The sequence below is a fragment of the Macaca mulatta genome, chromosome 6, assembly GCF_049350105.2.
Source record: "Macaca mulatta isolate MMU2019108-1 chromosome 6, T2T-MMU8v2.0, whole genome shotgun sequence".
Classification (NCBI taxonomy): Eukaryota; Metazoa; Chordata; class Mammalia; order Primates; family Cercopithecidae; genus Macaca; species Macaca mulatta.
Genome location: NC_133411.1, coordinates 16026753 through 16040537, shown reverse-complemented (window position 1 = coordinate 16040537; position 13785 = coordinate 16026753). Strand labels below are relative to the sequence as shown.

General features: G+C 40.5%; 1 protein-coding gene across 2 annotated transcripts in view; it reads right to left on the bottom strand.

Moving 5' to 3' along the window:
* Nucleotides 1–2060: 2060 nt before the first annotated feature.
* OTULINL (OTU deubiquitinase with linear linkage specificity like) overlaps nucleotides 2061–13785 on the bottom strand; it is a 29604-nt gene continuing 17879 nt past the window's right edge. Inside the window, 7 exon segments of one of the 2 annotated variants that reach the window (NM_001193791.3) lie at nucleotides 2061–3009; nucleotides 3810–4079; nucleotides 5372–5500; nucleotides 10430–10579; nucleotides 11322–11413; nucleotides 11520–11551; nucleotides 11639–11798. In NM_001193791.3, the coding sequence (NP_001180720.1) occupies nucleotides 2836–3009; nucleotides 3810–4079; nucleotides 5372–5500; nucleotides 10430–10579; nucleotides 11322–11413; nucleotides 11520–11551; nucleotides 11639–11798 (1007 nt within the window). In that variant the 3' untranslated portion in view covers nucleotides 2061–2835. 2 annotated transcript variants of the gene reach the window in all.

Genomic DNA, 13785 nt, shown 5'->3' with positions numbered 1-13785 from the left:
CAGGAGTTCAAGACCAGCCTGGCTAATATGGTGAAATCCCATTTCTACTAAAAATACAAAAAATTAGTTAAGCATAGTGGTGGGCACCTGTAATCCCAGCTACTTGGGAGGCTGAGGCAGGAGAATCGCTTGAACCTAGGAGGTGGAGGCTGCAGTGAGCTGAGATTGTGCCATTGCACTCCAGCCTGGGCAAAAAGAGCAAAACTCCGTCTCAAAAAAATAAAAATTGTTAAAATATAAATTATATGTTATGCATATTTTACCACAGTAAAAGTCATCCTTGTACTAATATTCATACAACCCCTCAGTATGGACACGTAAGGCCAAAAGTTAAGACAGAAATGTATCCTAAAATCAAAAAACGACAAGGGCATTATGTTTGCATTTTTGCTACAGTTCTCTCACCATTTGAAACATGTAAGGTTAGAAAGACATTTAAATGTCGGCATCACACAGGAAGCTCACCTCAAATTTATTGTTGACATTTAAAAGTGGTGCTAATTTATATGCAGCTCCTTCTGGCTACTTAATTTGTTATATTCATTATACAACTGAATAAAAACAAACAAAACAAAACAACACCTCATACCTCCTCCCTAAGAACCTGTTTTGATATCTTCCCAAAATACAGCAACTATCTAAATGTCCTCTGACTTTTTACTTTCACTAGATTGAAATCTTTTTCACAACTTGGTTCTCTAAAGAATTCTTGCCCCCCTCCACCACACCACAACATGATGGGCTGACTGAGGTCACAGAGCTACAGGCTGCCAATCCTGGTGAAAAAATTTTTCCTTTCAGTCCTGGATTGATGTGGAAATAATTACATTGGTAAGGAGATCCAAGGTGAGTGGTAATACACAAATGCCAGGTAGGCTCCTGGACAGCTCAAGTGGAGCCAAAACTTCGGAGCAACAATTCTATAAGTATCAGCCACAGCAGCCCATGGCAGGCTGTCACCAGAAAGGGCAGCGTTCATGCTTTCTTGGTTACAGTAACACATCAGGGGGAAATCTTCTAACACTGTCAGTTAAATGACAGGGGTTATGCAAAACCATAGATGTTTCCAAACAGGCAGGGACTGTAGAGGTCAATGAAGAACTCTTGTTTGTGTGGCTAAGCACATTAATCTTCAACCAGAAAACAAAATGACAGTGGGAACGAGCTACCATCAGACATGATTCATGTAGTACACACGATGGATCATCCCCATTGCAAAAGAATATGAATGTTAACTTCAGATATGACAGCATTTAACACACTCCCTTTTAATTTATGGCAGAAATAATATGAACATCTGGGAAAATGTTAGTGCTAAATATCTCGTGAAGTAAGTCATTCTTAGAAAGGGATTTGTGACTTTGAAGTAAAATATAATTAGCAAGATTTTAAAAATTATTCTTATGCACTGAAACTCAAAACAGACTAGCAAAGTACCTCCAAAATAAAAATTATCAAATTAAACTAGAAAAGTATTTCCAAAATAAAGATGACCAAAAACTAGCCTGAGAATACTAGTTTTCTGTTGCTATAACATGTTACAAACTTAGTGGCTTAAACATAAATCTATTATCTTACAGTTCTGCAGATTAGAGGTCCAACACAGGCTTCACTGGGCTAAAATCAAGGTGTTGGCAGGGCTGTGTTCCTTCTGGAGGCTATGGGGAAGTTTCTGTTTCCTTTCCAGTCTCAATTCTACAGGCTGTCTGCACTCCCTGGCTTATGGACCCTTCCTCCATCTTCGAAGCCAGCAATGGTACATCTCTCTCTAACTGTTCTTCCATATTTGACATTTCCCTCTGACTCCGACACTCCTCCAATTCCCTCTTTCACTTTTAAGGACCATTCTGATTACACTGGGCCCACCTGGAGAACCCAGAAAAATCTCCCTATTTCAAAATCCATCAGTGGATTAGCATCTCAGTTACACCTGCAACCTTAATTCTCCTTTCCCATTTAACCCATTTAGCCCTTCACAGGCTCTGAGGATTCAGACACAGATATCTTTGGGGAGCATGGGGCATTATTCTGCCTACCATAATGAGATTCCACACATTAAATACACATTAAATGTACCACAGTTTAATATTTTTGTGATAGTTCAATAACTGTCATTTGCTTTAATCTACAGAATTTTTAAAATCTAAATAAAACTATTAAGCTGGCCAGATAAAATAGTAACAAAAAAAGTAAAGAAATATAAAACAAACTGTACAGCATTACAAAGTAGTGGTTATTTCTCTGTATGTCTATGTGTATATATGTATATACAAAACTATACATAGATACATGTATGTATATAAACATACATATGTATATATACACACATACACTTAATCAAATGGTTATCAAAAATTAAAATATAACAAAGATTCCTGGGAAAGTCATGCTTATAAAATAAGGCCATGTTTCTAAAAATCCCCCAAATCAGTCCAAGATAAGATTTTTAATGAAGAACATCAAGGTTAAAGAAATTCTTTCTCTCCAGGTTAGCCATTTTTCCCTACTTGTTTTCTTCTTGCTTTTTGCTGCTGTTGTCCATATTAAACTTCTTTGTGCTCTTAAAGGCTTGCCATCATGTGAAGTGGCCACGCCCCTTATGGACAAAGTCAAGCCACCAACACCCAAATATATCAGTGCAGCTGCTTCAGAGGAAATCACTGAAAAATAAAGGAAAACCATCCATGCATGGCTGTATCCAGTGTACCTGTAATCCTGGAGAAAAGGTCCTAATTCCTTCCATGCTGAAATGCTAGCTTTGGTTTCAGAGAGATACTTTACTTGCAACTGTGACCACTGTCACTGGTGAGCACTGCTGTTCGGCCCCCAGCGGACTTAAAAGACTGGAATGTGGTAGTGGCGGTCGTTCTCAGTCAGCAGGGAGATCTCCGGCCAGTCCCTGAGAGGCTCCTCTGGGTAGCAGACTTCAAAGTCTCTGGAGTTAAACTTGAACAGTCTGAACACTTTTATCTTTACTTCAAGGGAGTATCCAAGTATAAACATATCGATCTGTGGATGAGATGAAAGACAGGTCACAGATACACACTTGCAAATTCCTGCCTCCCAGCACAGTGGGGGGAAGTGTTCCTCTGCGGTTTATGAAATCATCTGCTTGTTGACAGACCTGCCCATAGACCACTGAGTGGGCACAGAGTTCAGAACAAACGCTCATTGTGTGGAAGGAAGGGGAACGAGCATAGGAACAACTCTGTAGACTAGCATGTAAAAATCACAGGAAAAAGCTACTTGAAAAAAAATTAGTGAAAAAATAAAAGAACACTCACGATAAAAACTACATTATTTTCCAATCAGTTATATATCATTTTATATCCATTTGTTTAAAAATGTCAGATAATTTTGTTCACCCTCTGGGAAAGCAAAACAAAAAAGAAACTCTTTTCTAGAGGGATAAAAGCATTTTCTGGCTTTAGAAAGTTTCAATTAATTTCTATTTATCTGCAATAGGTAACCAAATAGCTTTCCCAAAACTATCTCATTTTCCAACTGGACTTTTTCCTGGTGAACGTCTATGTGAGAACCTGTTAGCATCTAGGAAGCAGTGTGAGCAGTCAGAAAGGCCCCCAGAATTGGTGTTCTCTGGCCATAGGTCTGAGGAGACACAAAGCAGCCAGCACAGAAAAATGAATGTATTAGTCTTCTTTTCCTCATATGAGGGGTGATAATATCAATCAACCACCTCTGTGCAGTTGCTTATATCACCACTGAAAAGTCAACCTCAGACACCTCTGTGTTCAAATAGTGCCACAGCATCCTTAATCAAATATCAGCAGTTACTCCTCCCCGGTTACCTGCTCTAGTCCACACGTGTCACCTACAGAATTCAGGTGATTCATCATGAAGCTCAAAGGATCAGAGGATGTCTCCCTGGAAAACAGGAGTCTAAAAAGACTGGGAATGACCTTTTTAGTCTTCATTTGTTCATAAACTTCAGTGACTTGATACAACATGATGAACTTTAAAGCTTCATAAAGTTTATATTCCAGAATGGCATCCGAAAAAAGGGTGTTGCACATACTTCCTCTTTTGTGATAATCTCTAATTCCATTAAATTCAGTCCACTAAAAACATAGATGTAAAAGTGAAATTCAGAAGGATAAAGGTGAAGACATACACCATTCCAAAACTTTTAACGTATTTATAAAATAAACCAAAGATTAACAGAAAAAAGTGGAACTTTAACTCTTCACTTTATATCTTTTGGCACTATTTGATCTTTTTTAACCATAAAAGTATACTGCAATAGACTGAACATGTCTCCCCCAACTTCCTATGTTGAAACCCTAATCCCAAGGTGATGGTATTAGAGGGTGTGTATTTGGGAGGTGATTGGGTCCCGACGGTGGAGCCCTCATGAATGGACTTGGTACTCTTATAAGAAGAGGCCAGAGAGCTAGCTAGTTCTCCTTCCACTATGTGAAGACACACCAAGAAGACAGCTGTCTATAAAACAGGAAGAGGGCCCTTACCAAAAACCCCACCGTGCTGGCACCCTGATCTCTGACTTCCAATCTCCAGAACTGTGAAAAATCAATGTTTATGGTTTAAGCCACCCAATTTATGGTATTTTGTTATAGAAGCCTAAGCTGACCACAAAACGTTTACAATAAGAAATTGGTTTAGATAAAATATTTTTTTCAAAAAGTATCACCTACTAGGTAAAAATACAAAGCAAGTCAGTTTTCCAAAACTGCTTAGGACGGATGGGTTACACAAAGGATATTCCAGAGAATAGTGCTAGCGTGCTTTAACATTCACTGTGTATTCTGTGCAGTTTAAAACACTCTGTGTATTAAGTCATTGAATCCTCAAAATAATGGTACAGGACACACACTACTGATGTTTCTCTTTAATACATAAGAAAACTATGGACCAGAAAGGTTATTTCCCAATGTAACCCAGCTAGCGGTAGGCTCAGGATTCATTTCGATCATCCAAAATCTGTGTCATTATTGAAAGACAGGAAGAAGTCTTAGTCAAATTATTACGTCTGTGCCATTACCAAGTTATGAATGGAGTGCATTCCAGAAGAGCATTTCTGAGCACCTTGCCTGGAACTTACACCACATTTTTCTAGGGAAACAAGGGTATATGATTGGTAAGGTTTGCAGGCCGGCCCATAGAAGCCCCCGACCCTATAGGGCCTAATTATCATGTAGAACAGTGTTGCTCTCATTCACTTCTTAGAAGGAAGAATAAGGAGGGAAATCATCAGTTACTAGAAGCATTTCTGCTTGCACTTCTTACTTTCCTAACATAAAACAATGTCCCTGACATCAGAAAAAACTGGCTCTACCTGGGATATGTGCTTTTATTCCTAGTCTTTTTGTTTATTTCCCCCGCAAACACTCACCTGTGTTTTCAGTAATTCCACACATTTTCGTAATTTTCCGAACACATTCGAACCTGTATACTTCTCAGGACCAAAACTGTATTGCTGAATCCAATTACAACCTTGTGAAAACAGCAGTTTTTCAGGAAGCTTGAAAAGGAAGTAGATGCCAACTATGATTAGCATATGAACGTTTATTACACACAATTTGGTGTATAGCACAGCACACGACCTTATCTTTTTTTTTTTTTTTTCTGAGATGGAATCTCACTCTGTTGCCCAGGTTGAAGTGCAGTGGCGTGATCTTGGCTCACTGCAACCTCCACCTCCCAGGTTCAAGCAATTCTCCTGCCTCAGCCTCCTGAGTAGCTAGGACTATAGGCATGAGCCACCACGCCCAGCTGATTTTTTGCATTTTTAGTAGAGACGGGGTTGCACCATGTTGATCAGGCTGGTCTCGAACTCCTGACCTCAAGCTATCTGCCCGCCTTGGCCTCCCAAAGTGCTGGGATTACAGGTGTGAGCCACAGCACCTGGCCTAATCTTATCTCATTTAGCAATCTTTATTTTAAAAGACTATAGCAAAGGTAAGTATATTGCCTTCTTTTAGATTTGTGCCTTAGGTTATTTTTACATCATATTCTTACAATTTCACAAGTGACGAAAACATAGAATTGTGTCCATAGAAACAATCTCTTTTGATGAAATATTTACCAAACTGACTATATGTAGCCCTTTAGAAATTATTTTTAATCAAATGATATTAGGGCAGTATATTACATCAGGGAACAGGTGGATTTTAGAATGATGCACTCTGTGGTTCAAACCTGGCTGTCACTCACCAGCTGAGAGATTACTTAACCAGCATGCATTATTTAACTTTGTAGCCTCATCCTCCACTGCAACATACCAATAATACTGTGCATTTTATAGGACTCTTGTTAGGATTAAATAAAATTATGGTGAATGTAAGAATCTAATCCATCATAGGTATCCAATACATTTTTCCACCCTACTCAGTTTGTTGAGCCTGGGAATCTCCGTTGTTGTTGGTTTGTTTTGTTTTCTTTTTTAAAGACAAGGTCTCACTTAATATGGTTTGACTGTGTCCCCACCCAAATCTCATCTTGAATTCCCATGTGTTATGGGAGGGACCTGGTGGGAGGTAATTGAATCATGGGGGCAAGTCTTTCTCCTGTGCTGGTCTCATGATAGTAAGTCTCACAAGATCTGATGGTTTTAAAAAGAGGAGTTCCCATGCACAAGCTCTCTCTTTTTGCCTGCCACCATCCACATAAAATGTGACTTGCTCCTTTGACTTCCGCCATGATTGTGAGGCTTCCCCAGACACATGGAACTGTCCCTAAGTCCAATTAAACCTCTTTCTTTTGTAAATTGTTCAGTCTCAGGTATGTCTTTATCAGCTGCGTGAAAACAGACTAATACATTAAACTGATACCAGGACTGGGGTGCTGCTGAAAAGATACCAGAAAATGTGAAAGTAACTTTGGAATTGGATAACAAGCAGAGGTTGGAACAACTTGGAGTGCTCAGAAGAGGACAGGAAAATGTGGAAAAGTCTGGAACTCCCTGGAGACTTGCTGAATGGCTTTGACCAAAATGCTGATAATAATATGGATAATGAAATCCAGACTGAGGTAATCTCAGGTGGAGATGAGGAACTTGGAAACTGGAGCAAAGATGCCTCTTGTTATGTTTTAGTGAAGGGACTGGTGGCATTTTGCCCCTGCCCCAGAGATTTATGGAACTCTGAACTTGAGAGAGATGATTTAGAGTATCTGGTGGAAGAAATTTCTAAGCAGCAAAGCATTCAGGAGTGACTTGGATGCTGTTAAAGGCATTCAGTTTTGAAAGAGAAACAGAGCATAAAAGTTCAGAAAATTTGCAGCCTGACAATGTGATAGGAAAGAAAATCTCATTTTCTGAGGAGAAATTCAAGCTGTCTGCAGATATCTGCATAAGTAATGAGGAGCCAAATGTTAATCACCAAGACAACGAGTAAAATGTCTCCAGAACATGTCAGAAACCTTTACGGCAACCACCGCCCCGCTGCCATTACAGGCCCAGAGACCTAGGAGGAAAAAACAGTTCCATGGGCCAGGCCCAGGGTCCCTCTGCCGTGTACAGTCTGGGGACTTGGTACCCTGCATCCCAGCCACTCCAGCCATGACTAAAAGGGGCCAAGCAAGGTATAGGTAGGGCCATGCCTTCAGAGGGTGCAAGCCCCAAGCCTTGGCAACTTCCACATGGTGTTGGGTCTGTGGGTACACACAAGTCAAGAATTGAGGGTTGGGGACCTCCACCCAGGTTTCAGAGGAGGTATAGAAATGCCTTGATGTCCAGGCAGAAGTTTGCTGCAGGGGCAGGGCACTCACAGAGAACCTCTGCTAGGGCAGTGTGAAAGGGAAATGTGGGGTGGGAGCCCCCACACAGAGTCCCCACTGGGGTGCTGCCTAGTGGAACTGTGAGAAGAGGACCACCGCCCCCCAGACCCTGGAATGGAAGATCCACCAAAACCTTGCAGCGTGCACCTGGAAAAGCCACAGGCACTCAACACCAGCCCGTGAAAGCAGCCAGGAGGGAGGATGTACCCTGCAAAGCCACAAGGACGGAGCTGCCCAAGACCATGGGAACCCACCTCTTGCATTGGTGTGACCTGGATATGAGACATGGAATCAAAGGAGGCCATTTTGGAGCTTTAAAATTTGACTGCCCTGCTGGATTTTGGACTTGCATAGCCTGTAGTCCCTTTGTTTTGGCCAATTTCTCCCATTTGGAATGGCTGTATTTACCTAGTATCCCCACTGTATCTAGAAAGTAACTAAACTGCTTTTGATTACAGGCTCATAGGTGGAAGGGACTTGCCTTGTTTTGGATGAGACTTTGGACTGTGAACTTTTGAGTTAATGCTGAAATGAGTTAAGACTTTGGGGACTGCTGGGAAGGCATGACTGGTTTTGAAACGTGAAGACGTGAGATTTGGGAGGGGCCAGAGGTGGAATAGTATGGTTTGGCTGTGTCCCCACCCAAATCTCATCTTGATTGTCTTTATCAGCAGCATGAAAACAGACTAATACACACTCTATCACCCAGGCTGGAGTACAGTGGTGCAATCATAGCTCAGTATAACCTCAAACTCCTAAGGTCAAGCAATCCTCCCATCACAGTCTCCCAAGTAACATGACCATAGGAATGTACCACCATGTCATGCTAGACTTTTTAATTTTTTGACTATATAGAGTCTCGCTCTGTTGTCCACGCTGGTCTTAAACTACTGGGCTCCAGAGATACTCCCAACTTGGCGTCCCAAAGTGCTGGGATTACAGGCATAAGTCACAGCACCTGGCGTCTGTTGTATTTTTATATTTTTATCCTCAGCAATTAGCAACCGGGCTAGCACATTGCATATATTTGACAAGCATTTGCTAGATGAAATGGAACTAACAGAAACAAGTTTAAATAAAAGATATTAAGAAAACTGAACACACTTACACACACACTTCATATTTCTTTGCTCCTCTATCCTTAAATGTAGTTCCTATATTAGACATACTGCATTTAAAATAAAAACTCAGGTTACTTATCAAGAATGTACTGCTTTACATTGTTAAGAAAATCAGAAAATAAGCCACAGACTGGAGAAAATATCTATAAATCATATATCCAATAAAGCACTGTATTCAGAATATATAAAGAACTCTCAAGACTCAATAATAAAAAAAATTAAAAATGGGCAAAAGATTTGAATAGACATTTCTCCAAGAAGATAATAAGGATGACAAACAAGCACATGAAAAATGCTCAACATCATTACTCATTGGGGAAGACACACCAAAAGCACAATGATACCAATTCACACCTATTAGAATGGCTAAAAAACAAAAACTTGACATCAAGTGCTGGTGAGAATGTGGAACAACTGAAACATTGCTTATACATTGTTGGTGGGAATGCAAAATGGCTGGGCCACTTTGGAAAGCAGCTTGGCAGTTTCTTATGAAGTTAAACATGCAACCCGCATACAAGCCGGTGGTCTCACTCCTAGGTATTTACTCCCTCAATATGAAACCTATTTTTCATACAAAATCCTGTATGAGACTATTTATAACTGCTTTATTTATAGTTGCCCCAAACTGAAAACAATCCAGATGTCCTTCAACTGGTGAATGGATAAACTATAGTACATTCATGTAAAGGAATACCACTCAACAATAAAAAAGGATGAACTACAAATTCACGGACACATTCATGGATGAATTGGAAATGCATTATGCTAAGTGAAAGAAACCAGATTCAAAAAGCTACATACTGAATGATTCCATTTATATGACGTTCTGGAAAAGGCAAAACTATAGGGACAGAAAATAGATCAGTGGTTTCCAGGGGCTCGGGCAGGAGGAGGATGGACTACCAAAGTATACAAGAGAATCTTTGGGGTGGTCACAAACTATGCATTTATTAAAACTAACATTAACTGTAGAGTAAAAAAGTGAATTTTGCTTGATCACCTGACTTAAAAAAGAATAGATGCCCCTTAAGAAAAGATGGCGGCATTAAAAACAAATGCAGAGAATGACTATCTTCTGAGATGGTTTATTTGCAACTGACATGAGAGACAGAGGACTGGATTAAATGGCCTCTTAAAATTCCTCTGGCCAGACATGATGGCTCACACCTATAATCCCAGCACTCTGGGAGGTGGAAGTGGGCAGATCACTTGAGCCCAGAAGTTCAAGACCAACCTGGGCAACATGACAGAACCTCGTCTCTACAAAAAAATACAAAAATTAGATAGGCAAGGTGGCATGCACCTGTGGTCCCAGCTACTTAGGAGGCTGAGATGGGAGAATCACTTGAGCCAAGGAGGTCAAGGCTGCAATGAGCCATGATTACCCCACTGCACTCAAGCCTGAGTGACAGTGAGACCTTGTCTCAAAAAAAAAAAAAATCCTTTCAATCTCATGGTCGTCCGCATACAAAGCCCCCAAAGACTAGGAACCCCTGAGTTGCAGTTATTGTCAATATGACATTTCCCACATTTCCAGCGGGAAGACATACCTTAACAATGTCCTTTTCTTTCATCCATGATGGAAAAGAGATGCCCTGGCTGAATATCTGAAATAACACTGATCTGAGAGCATCATAGTTATCTCTCTTTACTTGTCGAACACATTTAATATGATGCCGCCAAAATAGCTCCTCATAAGCCTAATAGCATAAAAAGAGAAAGTTGTTTATTAATTCCACCAGACAAGAAAATAAAGAAAGTGAATTCACTGTATTTTCAGTGAGGTGTTCCTCCCAACTAAAGCGGACAACAGAAACAATGATAAATTATGAATATGACTGCATGGACTTTTAAAGTGACTCTCATTTGTACAGGTGTTATTTTAGATGATAAATCCTGGAAGCAGAGCTGGCGAAGGTCACCTTGGGCAGATAATGGATGCGACCTAAGCACAGTGAAAAACTCTGTATACTTTTAGGACCACGCTAGATATTTATATGTACTCCCTCCACTCTTTTTTGCTTTTGCTAGTGGCAAGATTGGGCAGCACTGCTGGGGATATTTATGAAGATTGGTCCAATGAAAATTCTAAAAATCCTCAAAATATTTTACATCAGCGTGCCTGATCTTTTCAAAGACAGTCTCCACTGCACATGCGGATGTTTAATAGGCCTGGCCAGGAGGGCGCTGAAAAGGCACAAGGCCTGAGTTTCCTGGAATTACAGACCTCATCGACCTGTCCTTGAGGGCACGAGCTCCAGGTAAAAGCCCAAAGCCAAGGTCTAGCAGCCATTTGGCTTTTGAGTTAGAGCCACAGTTGTTACTTGATTCACATTTTGGTATTGATGGATCTCTGGATTTAGTAAAGCAGAAGGGAATGTTTGTTTCCTGATTTTGGCAGACAAATTCTGTTTCTCCCATACCCTCTAAAAACAGACACACCTTCCTCATCAGCTTGGAACGGGGTGTCTCTCCTTTCCATTCTCTTGCACAGTAACTGAGTAAATCAACCTCTGCCTCCACACTGAGGTTCCCTGGACCAAATAAAAAATAAAAAGCTGTTAATTTCCCCTTTCTTCTCCCTTCTCGAACCCTCTCTGCACCTTAAAAATAAAGAAATATATGAATGAAAATAATTACTTTTGAATTTTCTCTGCAGATATCCAATCCACCTGAAAGATAAAGAGAACAGTAACATCAGAATTCTGCTTTGAATAGTAAGGATATATTTGAAATTTAAGGATGATACAGTGACCTACCATTTCAGCTTGTGCCCTGAATATAAATGTAGCCTCCTGAAGTAGCAGACGGCAGCCATCAGAAATGAAACTGCCAACATCACAAAGCCTTTTGCCATTCTCCAGACAGTGTCTAAGGCTTGGCTTGTAGCTAGCGTCCAGGAGTGAACTTGGTCACTTCCTATGAAAATTACAAAAAAAAAAAAAAAAAAAAAAAAAAAAAGGCACATCACAATTACACAAGTTTGCTTTAAGAGAAAAAAATGCAGAGAGAGATTGCATAATTTTACCTGCAAAGTATCTATCACTGATTTACGTAAATATTTTTTAAAGTATTTAAAAATTGAATCCAAAAATTAAAGAAATGCCTGGTTCTCCCATAATCAGCATCATATATAAAAACATCTTTGTTCCACAAAATTAAGAAGAATAAACATAAAGAGTATGATGGGCTTCAGAATCTCTCAGACTCAAAACCTGCCTCTACTACTTTATTTAGATGTGCAACTATGGCAACATAACTCCTCTTTTGAATTTTCTTGGCTGTACAATGAGTGTGAAAACACTGACTCTGCTAGGGAAAGGTGAAACAAAATTTTTAAGCACTAGCACAATGGCTGCCACACACTTGGTTCTTGCTGAATGTCTGAACTGAATCCCATGCACAATTACAGGGGTTCAATTCAGACCCAAGTACACTGAAGGCGGTCAAACCACGTGACGTCTAGAGATGCCTCCAGAGACACCTCTGTATTAGTCCATTCTCATGCTGCTAATAAAGATGTACCTGAGACTGGGTAATTTATAAAGGAAAGAAGTTTAATTGACTCACAGTTCAGCATGGCTGAGGAGGTCTCAGGAAACTTACAATCATGGTGGAAGGGGAAGCAAACACATCCTTCTTCACATGGCAGCAGGAAGAAGTGCCAAGCAAAAAGCGGGGAAAGCCCCTTACAAAACCCATCAGATCTCGTGAGAACTCACTATCATGAGAACAGCATGAGGGTAACCACTCCCATGATTCAATTACCTCCCACTGGGTCCCTCCCATGACACTTAGGGATTATAGGAACTATAATTCAAGATGAGATTTGGGGAGAAACAGAGCCAAACCCTATCAGCCTCCAATATCCACTTCTGCCCGTTTATATGTTTGAACCATTACAGGCCATAACATATGGCATTACTTAAGCAGCACAGAGCAAGTAACTCAGACAGCAGGCACATAGATATCATTTCCAGAAAGTAGACCACTTAAAAGGAGTCATGAGATCCCTTTGTGATGCTGCATAAGATACACACCGTCATTCCTGATTTGACAAGAGAGAAAACAGGCCTAGAGAGTTCAAACAGTGCACCTGTAATATTTTGCTATGTTCAGTAGATTCCTAATTATACTATGTTTGAGCACATAAAATGCTGAAGTACAAATGAGAAAGAGGACTTTGAATAATGACCAAACCTCTGGGGTTCACTGCAAAATAATTTCCTCCACAGTACATAATTTAGTAAAATTCCAGTGCTTAACTATATTAAAAGACTCATCAATGTAGAATCTAAAATTTTGGCATATTTTATCATCTGTATATTTGATGTGATATTTACACTTATAAAGAAATAATCTGCCAGCAAATAAAGAAAAAAACACTAGCATAGCAAATTTTTTTTTTTTTTTTTTTTGAAATGTAGTTTCACTCTTCTTGCCCAGGCTAGAGTGCAGTGGTGCGATCTCGGCTCACCATAACCTCCGCCTCCCGGGTTCAAGTGACTCTCCTGTCAGCCTCCTGGGTAGCTGGGATTACAGGCATATGCCACCATGCCCAGCTAATTTTGTATTTTTAGTAGAGACAGAGTTTCTCCATGTTGGTCAGGCTGGTCTCCAGCTCCTGACTGCAGGCGATCCGCCCACCTCAGCCTCCCAAAGTGTTGGGATTATAGGCGTGACCAACCGCGCCCGGCCAACACTAGCAGAGATGGAGTCTTGCTCTGTTGCCCAGGCTGGAGTGTAGTGGCGCAATCTCAGCTCACTGCAAGCTCCGCCTCCCAGGTTCATGCCATTCTCCTGCCTCAGCCTCCCGAGTAGCTGGGACTACAGGCGCCCGCCACCACACCCGGCTAATTTTTTTTGTATTTTCAGTAGAGACAGGGTTTCACTGTTAGCCAGGATG